At 41.2% G+C, this 20,863-nt stretch overlaps 2 protein-coding genes across 2 annotated transcripts in view; one reads left to right on the forward strand and one right to left on the reverse strand.

Moving 5' to 3' along the window:
- Window positions 1–2,040: 2,040 nt before the first annotated feature.
- On the reverse strand, window positions 2,041–10,720 carry gdl (gonadal protein gdl). Its single transcript, XM_080268076.1, has 4 exons — window positions 10,618–10,720; window positions 9,057–9,217; window positions 8,506–8,690; window positions 2,041–2,268 (listed from the first exon to the last, which is right to left on the reverse strand). The coding sequence occupies exons 1-4, from the start codon at window positions 10,707–10,709 to the stop codon at window positions 2,131–2,133; spliced, it is 576 nt and encodes a 191-aa protein (XP_080124202.1). The 5' UTR covers window positions 10,710–10,720; the 3' UTR covers window positions 2,041–2,130.
- Window positions 10,721–15,628: 4,908 nt separating this feature from the next.
- Window positions 15,629–20,863, forward strand: part of LOC145394098 (GPN-loop GTPase 3) — a 48,271-nt gene continuing 43,036 nt past the window's right edge. The window contains exon 1 of the mRNA XM_080268077.1: window positions 15,629–15,644. The gene's annotated coding sequence lies outside the window, so the exon portion shown is untranslated. The remainder of the gene's footprint in view (window positions 15,645–20,863) is intronic.

Raw genomic sequence — 20,863 nt, forward strand, 5'->3', positions numbered from 1 at the left:
ATTTGGTTGCAGGTTATGTATGGTTATGGTGACTGTGTATTCACAGACGTTTGTGAAGCATAGTGTTGGGCAGAGGAGGAGGGGTGTTGTCAAGACTTTATATGCAGTTTTGGGATTTTTTTTTTTTTGGGGGGGGGGGGGGGAAAGCAAAGCGTGGCATGGATCCTGGGCAGAAGTGATGAACTGAGTTCCTTTCATGTTCATATGTCAGTGACTGGTAGTACTGTACTGTACTTTTGGTCTTTGGATGTCCTCTTATTGATCTGGTTTGTTTTGTTTTATCCAGCATTTAATGTTGGGTACTAATGTGGAGGCTTGTCTTGGGCTCATGTAATTTATCATTGCCTAAGTGGATTGTATTTATAGACTGTTTTTAGTGATTTCTTCCATTATCTGAGGGTAGTCAGTGTTGGTGTAGAAACTTGTTCTGACCCTGACAGTGCAGCGAGGTTTGGCTGATGTATGAAAGATATACATTGAAATGAAGGAGAACGGAAGCAAGTTATCTTAGAAGGACATGTGGGTTGAGTTGGTGATATCAGTGGATGAATGTTTATGAAATGACTGTTGAGTACAAGTGGATGCATTTGGAAATATAAATGGAACTGCTTTGAGATAGTTTGGCCATAGGGAGCAACTGGAAGGTGAGATTGACTTCAAAGGTGTGTGAGAATGAGATAGTCTGAGGATACAGCGCACGAGTTAGGGACATCATGAGCTATACTGATCATTTAAGATATCACTGCACCCCTTCCTGCACAATACTTTTTTATGTTGTGCATAAAGTACAGTAAGGGAAGGATTCCAGTCTCCACTTTCTGTCCCTTTTAGTTACCTTTTGAGTTCAGTTTGCTTATTACAGGAAGAGAAAAGAGTATTCAGTTCATGTGTATCATATCTGGCATAATTAAGTTAGATCATGAAAATAATTTAGATGTAAACAAATTATATATTTTGTTCAAATATACAGTACAGTATAATACAAAAGTAAAAGTAATATCACACTGATCCATTTTCACCTAACCATTTGATATTTGTATTACAGTCATTTTCAATAAAAAAGGAAATTATGTTACAGACATTTTCATTTGTCATTAGGGGATTATATAACAGCCAGTTTCACTGATAATTAAAGGATTACAATAAAAGTCCTCTCATTCGGCATCTTTGGGACCAAGCAGATGCCGGAAGTGCAAAAACTGCCGAATGACAGAAAACCTGGCAAAAAGTTTCTTGCAATCACAGTCAGTCCCCAATGCAATCACAGTTTCTAGCAAGTATTATTGGTCAATCTTAAGCACTAAATTGGCCTTCTATTTCTTAAGGTCATATAATGTACGGTGGAAGAGCTCACACCGAAATCTTCCATTTTCTTCTTCCTAGGAACAACTGCCTCCAATTTTTTCAACAATTCAATCTTCTTGGTGATAGTTAGCACCTTATGGGTGCATTTTTTCACAATACCAGTAGGCTTTCCATTAGCAGAGGCCATAGCGCAACATGAGAACAAGAAGATGACCGTAAAACAGCACAACAGTTTCCTAACTTTCGAAAGGTCCTGCTCACAAAGCCAGAGGCTCACGAATCATGATGGCCAACGGCGCAAGCAGTGTTGGCAAGCAGAAATCTTTAAAAGTGCTAAGCTCAACTTTAAAATGCACTAAGGTACAGGCAAACTGTTCAAACTTTCATGCTAAATTGGACTTCAAAGCGGGCTAGATATAGAAGGAAATCTAATATTTATATGTGGTAATTATTATAAAAAGTATTAAATTATTATGAAAAGCAGTAGATCTAGCGCCAAGAGTGCCAAATTGGTCCATGGGCTCGGAATATGTGCCAGAAGAGCAGAGAACTTTCGTAATGGGATTATTTACGAAAACCGCTGAAAGACCAGAAATACCATAAGACCAGATGCCGAATGAGAGGACTTTTACTGTATATTATAGTATTTTTCAGTGACCAAATTATTTAACAGCCACTTTCATGTTCCATTAAAGGAGTGCATTACAACCATTTTCAGTTTATCACTAGCAGATTATAAATTTTGCAGAGTTCTTAGTACAGCATTAACAAGGCATATACTACACATCGATATGAATGATAGTGGTATGATGTAGCTCAGGGGTGTCATGGTGGTATCTTGATGGCACCAACCTTGACGATGAAGTCCATGATGTACATCTGAACTTTCAGCTCCACTGGGTTTTGTGTTGGGTGGAACCCTGGCACTCCCACCTGCTGCATTGTTGTCTGCTGCTCTGTCACCTACAACAAAAGAGGTTAGCAGGAGATGGCATTATAAACTGGCTTGGTGGTGGACGCATTATAGAATGGTTTACAAAATACAGCACTGTATGATACAGTGTACCTAGGTTCACCTACAGGGCAGTGCAGTACAATTCCGCAGTTCTACTTTGCACTCAGTGCATATCCTTTAGTTACCTCCTGATGCATCATATAATGGAGCATTATCTAAAGGGAGAGAAACAAGTAAGCCTCTCTCAGCATTGGAATAATAGCCATTAGCCAGCAGAGAAAAGTGAGACCAAGAGGTGAAATATTACGTGAACTGGCTTGTCACTCAATGTAGAGTCACCCATAGGTGGAAGGAGGAGGAATCAATGAAAGAAAGAAAGACAGAAGAGGGAGTGTAAAGTCACCCGCACGCAGAAGGACGAGGAAAGAATGAAGTAAAGAAAGACAGAAGAGGAATGAGGGAAAGAAGGAAGGAGAAGAAGAAAGGGCAGACACCTGTGTGCAGCACTCCTCTAACTTTCTCTCTGTTGAGCACCACCTCTCCTCTAAACCTCACCTTCTCTTTTTAACTGAGACTCAGCTGTCTGCGGCAACTGACAGCAAACCCATTTCTGTATCCTCCTACTTTCTCTATGCTCATTTCAAAGCCAGAGGTGGCTGTCGTGTGTATGTACACAACGACTTATCTTGCTCTTGTGTTCCTGAACTTGATTCTTCTGAATTCTCTACTCTCTGGCTTCAGCTTTTCTGTCATTCTCTGATTAAATATACCTGTGCTGTTTACTTATCCCCTAATTCTACTGACTATGAAAACTTCTTTGATTATCTTACTTCTATGATGGAACACATCCTATCTGTTTCCCCTTTTTCTGAAATCTCCATTCTAGGAGATTTCAATGTTCACCACCAACTTTGGTTCTCCTCTCCTTTCACCTGGTGAATAATCCTACATCTTTTCTATCCTAAATGACCTAGTGCAGCTCGTACAGCACCCTACCCGTATCCCTGACCGCCTTGGAGAGAGTTCCAACATACTTGACCTCTTCCTTAAAACTAATCCTTCTGCTTATACTGTTAATCTTTCCTCTCTTTTGGGCTCCTCCAATCACAACCTTATTACCTTCACCTGTCCTATCACTCCAGTATGACCTGTGGACCCTCCATGGTCAGTTATGGCACTTTGGAGCTGCCAACTGGGAGGTATGTAGGCAGTACTTCTTTGATTTTCCCTGCAATGAATAATGTTTCCATGACTGGGAGCCATCTGAGTGTGCCATGCACATTATGGAGATTATTCTCTCGGGCATGGAAGAATACATTCCTTTCTCATATGCTTTGACTAATGCAAAAAAGCCTTCGTTTAATCATGCTTGTTCTAATGCTGTCCACAACAAGGAGAAGGCCTATAAAAGGTACCGGAACCAACTCACCCCTGAATCATATCTTTATTATGTTTCTGCCCGGAATCATGCTAAGTCTGTTCTTCACTCTGCTAAAAATAATTTCATCTGTACTAAATGCTCTCAACTCTCCAACTTAAATTCTTCCCGCTCCTTCTGGCACCTTCCCAAAAACCTTTCTAACAACTTTACCTCATCATCCTTCCCTCCTCTTTCTACTCTGATGGCTCTGTAGCAATTTCTTCTACTGATAAAGCAGATCTCCTTGCTCAGACTTTCTCTTCCAATTCCACCTTAAACGATTCCGGTGCTGTTCCTCTATCACTTCCCCCCTCTGACTTCCTCATGGCTGACATTAAAATTTCCTCAACTGATGAATTTTCTGCCATCGCTGGCCTCGATACTAACAAGACATATGGGCCTGATGGGGTCCCTCCTGTTGTCCTCAAGAACTGCTTCTGTGTTAAAACCTGCCTAGGTAAACTCTTTCGCCTTTGTCCATCAACTTGTACCTTTCCTTCTTGCTTGCTGGAAGTTTACTGTCATTCAGCCAGTCCCAGAGAAGGGTTACCATTCCCAACCCTTTAACTATCACCCTATTGCTTTAACATCCTGTGTCTCAAAAGTTTTCGAGTCTATTTCTAACAAAAAAATATAAAAGTATCTTTCCTGTCACAACCTTCTTTCTGATTGTCAGTATGGGTTCCATCAGGGATGCTACACTGGCGATCTTCTCATCTACCTTTCAGACTCCTAGTCATCCTCCTTTCATGACTTTGGTGAAGGTTTTGCCACTGGACTTTACATCTCAAAGGCTTGCAATTGAGTCTGGCATAAATCTTTAAATTCCAAACTGCTCACTTACAGTTTCTATCTGAGCCTTCATCTATAGCTTCCTTTCTGGTCGTTCTGTGGTTGCTGTTGTAAACGGCCACCATTCTTCTCCAAGATTTATCAACTGTGGTGTTCCTCATGACTCTGTCTATCACCAACTCTCTTCCTTTTATTCATCAATGACTTTCTATGCTGTATTTCTAACCCTATCCACTCCTACGCTGATGATTCCACCCTTCACCTTTCCATCTGGTTCCCACAACATCCATCTCAGCAGTTACTTCAGCAAACAATGGATGAGGCTATGGTACACCTAATGTCAGACTTGGCTTGTATCTCTGACTGGGGTAAAAGTAATCTTGTTGTATTTAATGCATCAAAGACTCAGTTCTTACACCTATTATCATCATCATCCATCATCCAATCCTCTATCACTCCACAGAGTGGGGCTGCGACAGGGATGTGTGACGTCGCCTTGGTTGTTTAATATTTACATGGATGGTGTTGTAAGGGAGGTGAATGCAAGAGTTTTAGGTGGAGGTCTGAGTCTGGTGAACGTTGATGGTGGAGAGTGGAATCTGAAGCAGCTGCTGTTTGCAGATGATACTGCACTGGTGGCTGATTCATAGGAGAGATTGAGACAGTTGGTAGAGGAGTTTGGAAGGGTGTGTGAAAGGAGGAAATTGAAAGTAAATGAGAATAAGAGTAAAGTGATGAAGTGTACAAGGTTGGTAGATGATAGGGGGATGAATATAGTTTTGAATGGTGAGCTGCTTGAGGAGGTAGAGTGTTTTAAATATCTAGGGTCACATGTTGCTGTGGATGGAAGAATAGATGCAGAAGTGAAGTTTAGAATAAATGAAGTAGGAAAGGGGCTGGGAAGAATGAAAAAAGTATTTAGATGTCATTCGCTTAGAATGGATGTAAAGAGAAGGCTGTATGAGGGTCTTGTGGTACCGACTGCGTTATATGGGGCTGAAACTTGGAATATGGGTGTAGCAGAGAGGAAAAGTTTGAATGTAATGGAGATGAGGTGTCTGAGGAGTATGTGTAGAGTGACTCGTATGGATCCAGTGCGAAATGATGAAGTGCAAAGGAGAACTGGAGTTGTTCGGGAGATGGCTGGTAAAGTTGAGCAGAGGGTGTTGCGATGGTTTGGGCACATGGAGAGAATGGATAATGAGAGATTGGTGACAAAGACAACTAGATCTGATGCGAAAGGTGTAAGGCTGAGAGGAAAACCATGAACAGGATGGATGGACAGTGTGAAGAGAGCGCTGGATGCGAGAGGGATGTCTGTTGAACAAGGAAGAGTGGCTGTGCATGACAAAAATAAATGGAGAGAAATTGTGAATGAATAAGTGATGACGCAGCCCTGAGGGGATATTCTCCTGCATTTGGTCTGATCAGCTAGTCAGGTCAGGTGCGGGTAAGGGGATAGGTCTGTTATGATGTGGCAGGGGTAAACCAGTTCTGCTGTCGGGCCCTGCTGCAGATGCCACTGATTGCATTGCGCAGTTGACCCTTGTGCGGTGTGGTGCGGTGAGGATCTGTCCGTTTTCCCCTTTGGGGCTAAGATGCGAATGAATGTGTTTGAATGGATGATTAAATGGGGAGTGCGTCGTCCTGTCTCGGCTACTTCCCTTTCCTTGGGGGAAGCAGCCTAGGTATATAGATATATAGTGTAGAGCACAACTCTCATGTGTGGGGAGGCTCCCCACATACAACTCTTCTCAATTGGGTGGAGTCAAAGGCCTTTCTTCTCATTAACTCTCCTCCTCTTACCGGCTCCCTTCAACTTCTGTCTCTTCACTGCACTGCTGCATCTTTATCCCTCTTCTATTGCTACTTCAATGGTCACTGCTTCTCTAAACTGTCTGCCTACATCCCTCCACCTCTACGACGGGTGCGTAGCACCTGTCTAACAACAAATTCTCATCCTTTTTCAGTCCAACTCTTTAATGCAAGAGTTAACTGTTACTCCTAGTCCTTCATTTATGCAACAGATCAGCTCTGGAACTGTCTCCCCGTCTGTATTTCCTACTTCCTACGATCTCCAATCGTTCAAACGCAGTGTGTCCAGGCATCTCAAAACGAATGGATTTTGAATTTGGCTCTGTATTTTTTTTTTTTTTCCCAAAAGGAACAGTTTCTGGGCTCCTAGCCCTTGGTTCCTTTTTCCTTGCAAAAAAAAAAAAAAAAAAAAAAAGTTTCTCAGCTTATGTGAAGTATCAGGCAAACTTTTTGTATATTTGGGCAGAGAAACACCCCAAGCCTCTCTCAGCACAGGAATATTAACTAGGAGTAATAGAGTAATGCTGGTCTGTCTGGCTGGGCATACCTATCAGCTGTAGGCAAGCAATCATCCTTGCAGGGCCATTCAGTGCGATGAACTGATGTTCCCTCTTGGTGGACAGTGTAGGTATTGGTTCCTCGATGGACACCACAACTGCATCTCTCCACCCAGTTAACTGGCGCACAATACTGTAGTAAGCTCCACATCACCCTGTTATTTGGTTAAGTGGTTACCACCCAGCATTGTAAATGGTTTCCTGGGTTACAGGAAACTTAATAGGTTTGCCACTCATGTAGAGTCACCTTAAGAAGTAGGCAGTACTAAAGAACATCAGCAGGTGGATGATGGTTACCACCATCAACCACAAAGGAATATTAACTAGCAGAGGAAAGTGAGAAATACAGGAAGTGAAATATTAGATGGTGGTAGGTGGGGGTGCTCACCATCCACTCACTCGATGTAGTGCTGCTTTGGGTGTCTGCCCTTTCCTCCCTTCCTTCCTCTTGTCTTTCTTTCCTCCATTCTTTCCCTCTTCCTTTTGCCTATGGGTGACTTTACACTCCCTCTTCTGTCTTTCTTTCGTTTTCCTTCTACCTATGGGTGACTCTACACTGAGTGACATGCCAAATGGTTTCCTGTACGCCAGGAAACCATCAGCGGGTGGATGATGGTTACCACCACCTACCACAAAGGAATATTAACTATAGGCCTTCTGTTTTATGAAGGCAGTTTGGGTGGAGATGCCTAAGACCTCACACCACTAGCTCAGATGCCACATCACCACCGCCACACATGTGTAATTACTCCTGCTCACCTATCTCTCCCTCTCTCTCTCTCTCCCTCTCCTATTTTAAGTTAGTAACTACTTATAAATGAATTGTAAATACTCTGTAGAGATGTGATTAAAAAAAAGCTATAGTATAGTATAAATCCCATAAGACTTGTCAGCATTGCTTTTGCAACATTGTCAAGTGCAGTGACATGAGAGACTGCCTTGCGTGTGCGGGTCAGACTCAGTCAGTCTCCTGCCATGGAAGCTTGCCCATCAAAAGTCAAAACGAGATAAAAAAATAAAGAAATTAAATTAGAAGTAGTTAATATACAGTAAATATAAATATGAGAGAGAGAGAGAGAGAGAGAGGAGCATGTGTGTGGCGGCAATGTGGCAACATAGCTAGCGGTGTGAGGTCTTAGGAGGCCCCACCCACACTGCCTTCATAAAACAGAAAGCCTTTAGCAGAGGAAGGTGAGAAATACAGGAAGTGAGATAGTAGATGGTAGTAGGTGGGGGTGCCCACCGTCCACTCAGTCGATGTAGTGCTGCTTTGGGTGTCTGCCCTTTTCTTTCTTCCTTCCTTCCTCTTCTGTCTTTCTTTCCTTCATTCTTTCCTGGTCCTTCTGCCTATGGGCAACTTTACACCAGGAAATAATTTCCTACGCTGGGTGGTAACTATATAACCAAATTATGGCACCTGGTGGTCTAGTGGGTAATTAAGGCACTCCAATCAGACTGAGCCTGTGAACGTTTATATCCGAGGGATGGTTGTGGTTTACTGCTCACGTAATGCCACTCAGGGATGAGTGAGGCTGGTCACTCTCATCTTAAATGTCAGAACCAACTTGCCTAGCCCTGGGCTCCTATGCTCCTCATGGGGCAACATAGGATTGGATGATGGATGGATGGATGGATGGATGGAAACATTAAATGAAGTATACCTTCTGGTCAAGGACTTGTTGGATGAGCAGGTGTGTGTTGGTGACCTCCTGAGCATGTCGTGTCTCCTGCTCTGTGCGCTGAGTCTGGTGTAGCGATGGCAGCAGTGCCAACACGTGAGCCTTCCCCTGACGTTCTGCTGCCAATACCTCCTCCCTCTGGCTCTTGTTCAGGGAGTCACGCTCCACTGGGGGAGGAGGGGGATGGTCAAATGACTATGCTCAGAAGTAAAGCTATTTTACATATTTTTCATAAAAATATAAAAACTTTTTCCCTTCACCTGGGACTGCAAATTCCAAGAAGTGGAAAATAAACTTAATAGGTGGCATTAATATTTCTATACACAAAATTTCTGTGAAGTACTGTGGACTTAACAGTAAAAAACAAAGTAAAAAAAAAAAAAAAAAAAAAAGTGACAAAATGTTCCTTGGAGTTTATAAAGGCAGGAAAAAATGAAACTCAGAGTGTACTTAACAGGAGAGAGAGAAAAAAAAGAAAAAAAGGGTGACATAACAGTGACCTGATGTATTAAAAAACAGTAAATATTACTGACTCTTATGCTTGTTGACCATCTGACAGTGCTGGTGGTGTAGGCTCTTCTCAGTCATGTGTTGCAGGTCTGCCAGCTCCCGCACAATCTCAAAGATGGTCGAGTCGAGGAGGACGTGAGCCAGCGAGGACAGGAGGTCATAGGGTAGCCGCTGTTGGTACTTCCTGCAACAGTACATACAACTATGATCACTTTGTTTTCAACTGACAGAACCAGGTTACTCCCAGAAATTGAATACTGAAGTTGTGGTTGCATGAAACTTGATTAGCCTTAGTTATGAGGCAGGAACAAGCCTCCATGATGCATGAAATTTGATGAGCCTTATGAGTTAGGATTGAGTCTCCATGGTTACTAGTCATATTAATCCTCCAGTCTGATCACACTTGAGCTGAATAGATAAATTGTCAAGTAAGAACATAGGTGCTATAGTGTTGTGCTGTAATGGGCAAGTTCTCTGACAATACCCTGCTAGTGTTTTGTCCTGCATTCCATACTTCTTATTCCTCCTTTAATGTCAGAGGGTATCCTGCCTTCTAATACCTTTTTGCTGTGTGCTTCAAATTACCATCTATCTATTTATAGCCAGATGCCTCAGTCCCATACAGAGTGGTCAGCAAACAAATCACCACCATCACCATGTCCTCTTGACATTTTGTTGCCCTCCCTCCAGCCCACACCCCCTTCTCCAGTACTGGTATAATTGCCTTCAACCCTTTCAGTTTGATGATATACTCTCCTATTTTATTCCAGCTTCCTTCCTGAGGGTTTTACTTAGCTGTAGGGAGACCTCTTGTAATGTTGGGGTAAATGAAGGCTATATCTACCCTCTCCAGTTTGAAAAATCTCCCCAAGACTTAATAAAATTTAAGAGAGTGAGAACATAATGAAAAAAGGTCAGTGGAGTGAAGGAGTTAATACCAAACTTTTATATTCAGTTGTAGAGATATTACATACACTCCCCAGTAACCCTTTCAACACCTGATAATTTAATTCAGCTAAGCCCATTCAGTTCAGTATTATTATTTTTAATACTCCCAGACTATTTTATTCAGCTTTGGGGAAACCTGTCATAGTACAAGTATTGATAAAATCTATATTTAACCCCTCTGGTTAAAATATCTCTACAGAGCTGAATTAAAATGTCTGGAGATACCAGGCATATGAAATAAATGTCCAAACTGCTGGTTAAGAGACATGAGCTGAAGTTCATTCTGAAGTTTTTTTTAGTCTGACAGTACCTCCACAATAACATCATCTTGGCTTTTGTGTAAATTTTGCTCAGATGGAAACTGAAGGACGCCAAAATTAGGAATAACGGTGAGATTTAGAATGATAAATATCTAGCCAAAATATTGACAGGGTTATAACCAGTGGATAATTATGACTATTGGATGTACAGTTAGGACCAGAGTATGCTGCTTTCTTGGTTAGGTAAGGTTCCACTTGGTTTGGTTGGTATAAAACGAATACAGTACATCAAATAGACATGCAGTGTCCTTCTTTGGTAACTGTCAAACAGCCAGTGTCCTTCCGGCTCCACTTCGTGCAAACATTTGACACCTACGGGGGAATATCGCGAGCCAAGGTTTGTAGCTTCTCAAGCATCTTGTATAATCTCTCTTGGGTGTCAGATGAATTGGACATTTCGCTGTGCATGGTTGCTGTTATTCTTTGAGAAATCGTACGCGGTAATCGCAGACGATGCACAACACCAAGACAAGTGTCCGAATGCATCAGTTTTGTTATATAGGCAAGTACTTTTAGGAATTCCAGTACTTGTTGGATAAGAGTGGTGCGGATTTTGTTTATACTTGTAATTTACATATAAGAGGTATTGTTTGAAGTAAAAAAAAAAAAAAAATCGTGCCAACTTGCCAAGCGATACGGAGAGTTTATTTACACCAACCATGTGAGTGACTGAGTCAGTTGGTCTCTAGCAATAATCTTGTGTTGCTGAATTTAGTTCTAACTTGCCGTTGAATTATTTAATAGCAAGTTATATTTTGTACGTAAGCCACTATGGGTAAATATGCGTTTTACTTTAAGCGGCATTACTACCAATTATTATTACTCTAGTTTCAGTATTTTTGCTTTTCATAGTGGTAAACAGTTTTTTTCTGTATACTTTTTTTTTTTTCTCTGACATTTGTAATGGCGGACATGCTGAAACTTGCTCGAATCTTGGTTGTTAGGTTAGATTAGGTTAAATTGCCAGGTTAGGTTAGGTTAAGTTAGATACAGTATAAATGTACGACATTGATTTGGTATTTACAAATTTCCCATTGGAATGAAGTGTTGACAGGATCCTATATTGTTTTGGTAAATTTTTACAAGTGGACTACACCCCCCGGGTAGTGCAATATATTTTTCTGGCTGTTTTTGATGCGATTCGAATGTTTCTGATCTTCATTTTTTGTCGGAAATGCCTCATTGTCTCTCTTTTACAATCATGAAATTTGATTGGATAAGTAGGTGAAATAAAGCATTTTCCAAAAAAAAATGAAGTAAAAAATAACAACTTGCATCAAAAACCACCAGAAAAATATACTGCACCACCAGTAAACGTAACAGAACAGACCAAACCAAATGAAATGGACCTAACATAACCTCACCGAACACAATAAAACTAACCAAACCTAACCCAACATACCTAACTTATCCTAGGGGAGCATGTAACATAACCTCACCGAACACACTAAACCAAACTTAACACAACATACCTAACCAATCCTAAGGGAATCCTTACCCTAGATATATGATGGTCCAGGACGAGGGTCGTCTGGGTCGTCGTTGTTTTCTGGGGGTAGGCCAGTTCCAGTGGTTTATGAACAATATAATTTGCCAGGGAGGAAGGTGTGTGTTGTCCAAAAAACTTCCTTTGTAGTCAGACACACAAAAACTATACTGGACCCGTTTCTTGGTTTTTGTGTACTTTTTGTACTGACCACAGTACCACTGATGTTTGTCTTTTCTAAATTTACACGGTTCCTGACAATCTGGGCAATAAACTTCAGGAGGTAATACACCGTGTCTTCTAAAAAACTCAACAGCCTCCTCAGGTTCCGAGTGGAAACGCTTAATCACCAGTAAATAATCAATATCACACCCAGGACACACACAGCACGTCTTTCTTCTTCAGAGGCCATAGTGAGAAGGATTTGAATTTTCCATCCAGACTGAATCAAAGACTGCGATTCAAATTCATTGGCTGAATTCCATCACATGACCTAAAGTAGGCCTATGAGTGGGTGATACAGACCTACGAGATGCATGTGCAGTCAAAGGGAAGAGAGGTACGAATGCATGCATTTCTTACCCAGAGTGGCCGAGTGAAGATGCAATGTATTTTTTTTTTTTTTTTTTTTTTTTTTTAAATTAACTTCATTATTTCTGAAAATATCAATTTTTCCGAATGGGGTTATGGGGGTTCATTATGATCCTTAGGAACTATACGTTAATGGTGCTAAAATTCCAAAACTGCGTATTGTCCACCTATAAAATAATACCATTATTTTTATACATTAGCATATATAGTGGGCTTTTAAATTTTTTTTTTATAAATATAAGTAGGAGGTTCCATTATTTTACGAAGTACTGCGCCTATCCTATATTTTACAGAATTTGAAGTTATTTATTTAATCGGTGAGTGCTAATTTACTAACGTGTATCATATTTGAATGGACGTCTCCTGTGTGATATATAGGCCTATACAAAGATTTGCTTTACTATTGCACGTACCTCTCGATTGCCAGATGCTTTTATCCCGTAAGGGCTGGCCACAAACAAATTGCCTCCATGTCACCCTGTCCAGCACCATTTCACTGCCTTGCTACCAGTTCACAACCCTCTCTCTCATATAGGCCTACATCTCCATTCCATCCCTCTGTCTAATCCTCAACTTCGCCACCCCTCCCCCCCCACTACCTCACTCGCATACACTCGCCTCGTTAGTTGCTCATTCTCCGTCCTCACCACGTGGCTAAACCACCCCAAAATATTTCTCCTAACGCATTCTATCACATCCACATCCACACCACAGTGCTTCTTCGCTTCCTCATTTGTCAGTCTGTCTCTCCTCGTAACTGCACATGCTCCTCCCAGAGAACTCATTTCCACTGTTCTCACTCATGATTTGAGTCCTTCCAACAAGGTCCAGGCTTCACTTCCATGTGTTAGAGTTGGTATCACAATCCTGTCGTGCAGCAACTTTTTTTTACTTCCATGCTCACTTCCCTGTTCCTTATCACTGCTTTCAAAGAACCAGCACCCTTTCTTCCCTGTTGTGCCCTTCAATCATTTCACCTCTCAACTTCCATCTTTACTCATCACTCTACTGAAGAACTGAAATGCACTCACATTTTCCATTTCCTCGTCATCCAACCTCACTGTACATTCAGTGGCTTCATTTCTCTCAAAGACCATAACTTTACTCTTCCCTACATTCACCTTTAGATTCCATTTCTTACACACTCTCCCAGACTCATTCGCCAAGCCTTGCAAGTTCCCCTTCGTCTTCATTTAACGATACCGTATCATTCACAAACAGCAGTACAGGGAGTTTCCAAATGCTGCTTTCTCTCATTAGGGTCACGTCAGCATCCACTGCCCTACCTTGTATCTCTTTTATAATCATATCTATACAGTATACAGATTGAACAGCCATGGGGACATGACACATCCCTGTTTCAATCCAACATTCAAATTAAAAAATTCACTCAGTTCACTGTCCATACGCACTGCAGCCTTAGCACCCTCATACATACTCTTCGTGGCATTCAACAAAACTCTCCCTTTACTCCATATATTCTTAATACTTTCCACATTCCTTGTGTATCCACCCTGTCATATGCTTTCTCCAAATCCATGAAGTCTGCATACAGATTCTTTCCCTTCTCCAAACACTTTTCCACTAAAGACCTAAGAATGAATATCTGATCTACGGAACCTCTTCCTTTCCTAAAACCTCCCTGTTCATCTCTAAGAAAATCCTCTGTTATTTCCCTAACTCTGTTAATAAGTATCTTACTATATACTTTTCCCATTACAGTAAGAAGACAAATGCCCCTGTGATTACCACACACTTCTTTTTCCCCTTTTCATTTGTACAGGGGAATAATTATGCCTAACCTCCAATCCTTCGGTACTTTACCTTCCTCCCAGGCCAATCTGCACATCTTCCATACTCACTTTGCCACTATTTGTCCCCCATGCTGCTGCATTTCACCACTACTCCATCAGTTCCTGCAGCTGTCCCCATTTTGACATTCATCATTGCTTCCATTACTACCATTTTATTTATTTTTATTTATTTTTTTTTTTGTACGACTCTGGGCAAAGGCTTCAGGGCCTATATCTCGGGGGCAGTAGCCAGTCCCAAGGCCCAGTAGTCCTCCTACACCTCCTCAATAATACTGGTTTCCTCTCTTCTCACCTCCCTCCTTCATCCAGCCATTCCCCAGCCACATATATATGCAGCACTTTCATTCTCCTTGTTCAATATTTCCTTAAAGTGTTCTCTCTGTTAACTTTTTCTCCCTTCTCCACCAGCAATCTTTCATTTTTATCTTTCACTCCCCAACTTACTTCTTTATCACCCTGTCTTTACCTCATTCCAGAACATTTTCTTACATTTCCTCCACTTTACACTCAAATTCCTTCCAAATTCCTCATTCATTCTCTTCTTACTCTCTCCTACTAATCTTTTTACCTCTCTTCCTCTCTACATAGGCTATAACTCTCTCTTCTGTCTCTCAATTTGCACATACCTTCGCCAACACATGGTTGTGTGACTATTGCGCCACGATTAATGAATGATCATAACACACAATACTGTTTTGGTGTAAGTGTTATGTAATTCATATATTAGTGTGCACTCTAGGTAGGTTATAATCATTGGGGGGGTCTGGGGGTTGGGCAAAGCCCTCCAGCTAGGTTTCATCGCTTCCAGTTAGGCTGCCACTGCTATTTATGGTTTTAAATTGTGTACATTTGAGTTTGTTTTGGTGTGCTGATGTCATGTCCAGTCGGTGGGATGAGCAGTAAACATGCTGTTGGAGCTGTTCAGGCAGCTTTCTGTCATATTGCAAAGTAGGTATATTTTGTTTGTTCTCCAGTATTTTTTTTTAATGAAAATCAAATGTTAATCACCTGGGATGTATCTAGTACTAAAATTATTTCCTTGAGAGCATAGGGCTGTATGAGAAAACAGCTTGTATCCCTGCATCACTTTTGTTCATATTTACCAAGGTACCAAAGGCAACCCGGACGTATGTTGAAAGTGTCCACATTACACTCGAAATATCATAGGGAAAGAAATTTAATGTAAAACATTCATTTACCACCCCAAAAATAACCAGAAAAATATAAAAGACTATCAGGAATAATAGCTGATTTGGTAATGTGCTCCTGCTGCTTAAGATAAAGCATATGTTTCTCCCTTTATGCAAGCTGGTAGGTGGTTTTAGGTGTGTTACAGCCAGCATTTATCTCAGGTGTTACCATAAATATTTAGGTCTTTGCAGTCAGATGCAACTATTTAAGGTGATATCACACTAATTTATGCACTTGTTTTTCAGGCAGGAATCATTCCAGGTGCAAGTTCCTTAGAACCAGGGACAAACCTTATCACAGCACACTTTGCCTTACACCCCCAATGCGTGACAGAGATCCCTGTCTACTATACTCTTTTGAATTCAGCCCAGTTTCTTGGACCCGTGTTTGTCCATACCGCTCCAGTTTATGACTGGGAGTGGCTTTCATTACCATCTCTGTCTTTGTAGTAGCTGCCTAGCATGGACAAACTGGTTTACAGATGTTATTCATTGTTCCTATATTCTTATGTATGATTCCCCTCTCAGCATGTGACACAAAGCATAGGTTTCCCTGTCTAAAGCATCCAGTGGCTGATTGAGTAAAAAAAAAAAAAAAAAAGATCAGTAAATAGCATTGGAGCACTGAGCAGTTTAGATTGCACTGTGTATATAGTTAACTCAGGCAAGTAGGATGTGCCTACTATATCAAGTTTTGAAATACCAGAAAACAAGAAAAACCATATACTGTACTGTACTTACGTTTCTCTTACAAGGCCCTCTCCTTGCCCTATGTGGTCCATTGGTTCTAGCACAGGGGGTTCACCCTTTTTATGTTTCTCTCATCAGACTCTTTATAGAAGAAGAAACTAATTGGTTTCCAGTGTCAACAGTGCTCCTGGTCTTACTGATTTCTCAGGCAGGTATCCCAACAGTCATGTTCCAAGCTCGTCGAGCTTTACTTTAGTGGAACGCTCTTGAGATGCATTCTTCAGCAAAAAGTAATCCCTCCACTATCCGATGTAACAGAGCCAAAGGCATGTCCGGAAAGTGGTCCCATCTGGAAAGTGAGCCTCTGACTGCTGGACTGGTACTTATGACCCTAACCAAGCCTAACTTTGAAAGCCACCTAAATAACTCCCTACCGGACATGCATAGCACTTATTTAAACGTATTTAAGACCCTATTCACACCAATAATGGACATAAAGCATGAAATAAATGAAAAGGGAACCAGAGAATGAGGAATTAGAAGTGAGTACGGAAAATACTCAGGCCTAGCAGTGTACAGGGTTCTGTACTTGCAGCACGTCTGTGACCTCCTCCTCTAACTCTCTAAGGCTCAGGTAGTTGTGAAAATGCTCTTGAAGCATATACAGTAATACAGTGTTGTGCTACACTTAATTCTTTGCACTGTGCGTTATAATTGTTTAACACTGCACATTCTTCTTAACTGAACCACGCCGGTTTCAACCGCCAGTTTCAACCGCCACTTTGCACTCCACACTCACTCCACACTTAATCCTTTGGACTTTAAATTCTAATTTCTTAACACTGCACAACACTGTAAATTCCCGTGTGGTCTAGTGGCGAGGTATTGCAGCTTGTTCACTGTTTATTCATAAAAAAGGAGCACATGTGGCATCCATTGCGATGGACGTCTTCCCTGAACGAAGGTTAGGCAATAACTGAGGACAGGGTTGCCAGATCTGAACTCGGCCACATTACCAAACTCCTCAATTTTCATTACCAAATTTAACTTTTCATTACGAAATTCTTAAAGGAAGCATTTATTCTTCACTAATTATATGTACAAATGGAAATAATCACTCTCTTTATAATCAGCAGGATGTTTATTTTTGCACTATGTATGCTAGCAGATTAATCAAAGTAAGCAGACAGTCCACCTTCTCCATTCTCTATATCTTCATACATGTGAAAAATCTGTTTGGTAATGGATCATGCGGATTCACTACCAAATAAACTTTTCAGTACCAAATTGGCCCACTTTGGTAATGAAAAATACCAAATGGCAACCGTGACTGGGGAGGGGGGAAGGGGGAGGAAGGAAGGGGTGAAGGGGCCATGGTGTAAACAGCTGTTTGGCGCCGCACAGCAGTTTCAAATTACGGGTGGGAAAAAGTTCAGATTTTGGTGGTATTTTTTTCTTTTTTTTTTGTGCCATTTTGGGGGCCGAAGATCCAGGCCTACAATGTCTGGTAAGTGGGGAGTCCGGAAAGTGGGCATCCGGAAAGTATAGGGATTACTGTACTCTTTCTGCCAAGGCAGACCTGATTCCAGGGGCTAGTTTGTTAGCCCCTTAACCAGCCTTACGTTCACAGATTGTTGATAACATCTCCTGCAGAAACAATGAGTAAAACCCACCAAAAATATTCACTTTCCCATTCCCACGGTCTTGCAGCTCAAAATCCCTCCTTCCCTTTATACCTTACCACAAGATCCCCTCCCTTTCCTCCAGCTTGCAGAAAACGGTTCTGCTCCCAGGTGATTAAACTCTTTCACAGCTGTTGGAGTACTTGATATTATAATGAATGGAACTTGAATTTGGCTGTCTGCCATCTTTTTTTTTTTTTTATTCTTCATCTTGGAGGGAACAGTTTTGCTGGCTCCTGGCCATTGGTTCCTTCTTTCTTGTATCAATCAGTCAATCAATCAATCATTTCCTGTGACACCCCACGGGATGCATAGGGTCTCGATGAACTCTTTCCACCAATATTTGTCTTTTGCCATCTCCTTCAGGTCCCACCAACACTCCTCTCAAAAAAAAAAAAAAAAAAAAAAAGGAAGTGAATTTGTTCGGCTGAGAGAAATTCTGGCTGTCAAAGACTTCAACATTTACATCATGTAACCATTTCTCTGCCATTTGTGTGACAAAGAACTGTTTGGGTTAACACCAGACAGTTATGTTCACCTTTGCGAGTAAAATAGTTTTGTAGATTAGCTATGGCATTTTTGGCTAGGCTACCAATCACAGTAAAGTATATTGTCATTGCTTTGCTTGATAAATAACCCTGTCATAAAAATCAGTCAACAAAAAATAGAAAAAAATAGAAATTTGAATGAAGTTTTAATGAAAAATTATATTTTGGACATATTGAGAGATTGGAGGATGAGACTGACTAGAAGCATTTATGTGAGTGGGTGGAGAGGGGAATGGGGAGGGGGAGACCAAGGATGAGATGGGAGGATGGCACACAGAGATATATGTGAAGGTGTGAGTTGGTGGGAGGATAGCCCAATGAGAGAGGACTGGACGACATGGAGGCCGTTTGTTTATGGCCACTCCTAATGGGATTAAGGTGCCTGGATGTAGATAGATAGATAAATTGATAGATTTTATCCAGACATAGCTGCTACTTGTGCAGGGGACATTAATGGCCATGTAAGTAGCCTTTTGAACTTGAATGTAGAAACTGTGGTTTGTAAATAATACAGTAATAGTATAGCTAATGCAATAGATATAATCTTATGTTTGTGATATACCTTGAAATGATGGCTTACATTACTTGCTTTGTGTTTTGTACCGTATAGCACTATTTTATGTACAGTAAAACCTCGATACACCGTGACGTACTTTAGTATACCGGAATTCGCTTTTATCGGAATTGAGGAGCTACTGGACTAAATTGTTAAACTGTATATTGGAAAAAGTGATAAAGCCAGAAGTAGTCCAGACAGCCTGACCACTTCAGCTATGTTCACCACATTAAGGTAAATAAAAGACATGTTTATCAGTGTACAAGTAATCCCTCCAATATCCGACGTAATAGAGCCATAGTCAGGTCCAGATAGTGGTCCTGTCCGGATATTGGGCCCCAGCTTATGGACCTGTACTTATGGACCCTAACTCAGTGAAACACCTATACAACTCCCTCTGGACATGCATAGCACCTATTTAAGACCCAAATCACACCAATAAGGCACATAAAAGATGAAATAAATGCAAAAGAACCATAAAATGAGGTTTTAGAGGTGAGTTTATACAATATTAACCCGTCTCGTCCCGGAGACGTAAATTCACGTCCTCACATGATATGCACTCATATCCCGGAGACGTAAATTAACGCGGCAACATTGCAAGGTCCCTAATTTGCACAATTTTCAATTTTCGCGAGTGATTTTTGGCACATATACACGGGACACCTTCCTCTACTGGATGCCAGGCAGGGACAATGCCTTACCCAGCATGACCTCCCCCCCCCCACATGACCTTTTCTCAGCAATTCACCGGTTATCAGTGACCTGGCCAGTAAAGCCATGTCATGCCACGGTATGATATTCAGGGCCAGAGTGATTCCCCAATCGATGACAATGTGGAGGACAAACATTAGAGGAAGAAACAGTCAGAAATGATGATCAGGTAATGTGGCAAAAAAAAAAGTCGGGAATGGTGATGAGTAAGTGAGTGAAACAATGCTTATGTTGCCTATATTACCGTTTGAAAACCAATATACTCTCGTACTACATATAAATTCGTACCAAATAAATAAATAAATACCGTTTATGAGTGGTGTAGAATAGTTATCCTCCCATAGAACTCGTTTTCTTTGCAGCCAGCCTGATAGAAAACCCTGTAAGGTAAGGAGGTACTCCTACCTGGATCGAGTATTTTAAACCTCAGGTGAGCGATTTCTCTATGAATTTTCGATGTTTCTCACCAAAAGTGGATGTTTGAGCCAAAAAAAAAAAAAGGTCCAAAAATGTCGGGACTAGGGCGTACCACTGCCCAGAAAACGTCAGGATGGGGCGGGTTAAACATTCTGGGTACTTACAAGTCCCTGGCTCCTGGACTGGTTTGAACTGGCAGTTTGCAGTCCACAGTTAATCCTTTGCACTCTAAATTCTAATTTCTTAACACTGCACAACACAGTAAATTCCTGTGTGTTCTAGTGGCGAGGTATTGCAGTTTATTCACTGTTTATTCACAAAAAACAAGCACCTGTGGCTTGCACTGCTATGAGCATTTGCTCTCGATCGGATTGAGGCTGTGACTGTTGATGATGGCGGGGTAACAGAGTTGCCAGATCGCAATGGCCACATTATCAGTCTCCTCAACTTTCATTACCAAATTTAACTTTTCATTACCAAATTCGTAAAGCTAGCATTTATTCTTCACTAATTATATATACAAGTGGAAATACATGTAATCACTCTCCTTATAATTAACACCATGTTGATTATTTTCACGCTATGTAGGGTAGCAGATTAATCAGAGAGAGCAAACAATCCACCATCTCCATCCTGTGTATCCTCATATGTGTGAAAAATCCATTTGGTAATGCATTATTTTGATTCATTACCAAACAAATTTTTCATTACCAAATTGGCCCACACTTGGTAATGAAAAATACCAAATGGCAACCCTGACAGGGGAGGGGGGAGGGGGGAAGAAGGAAGGGGTGAAGGGACCATGGTGTAACAGCTGTTCGGCGCCAGGCGGCAATTTCAAATTAAGGGTGGGAAAAAAGTCAGATTTTTTTCA

Source organism: Coenobita brevimanus, chromosome 26, assembly GCF_032717465.1.
Source record: "Coenobita brevimanus isolate Jiangsu-jjx chromosome 26, ASM3271746v2, whole genome shotgun sequence".
In the NCBI taxonomy this organism is placed as follows: Eukaryota; Metazoa; Arthropoda; class Malacostraca; order Decapoda; family Coenobitidae; genus Coenobita; species Coenobita brevimanus.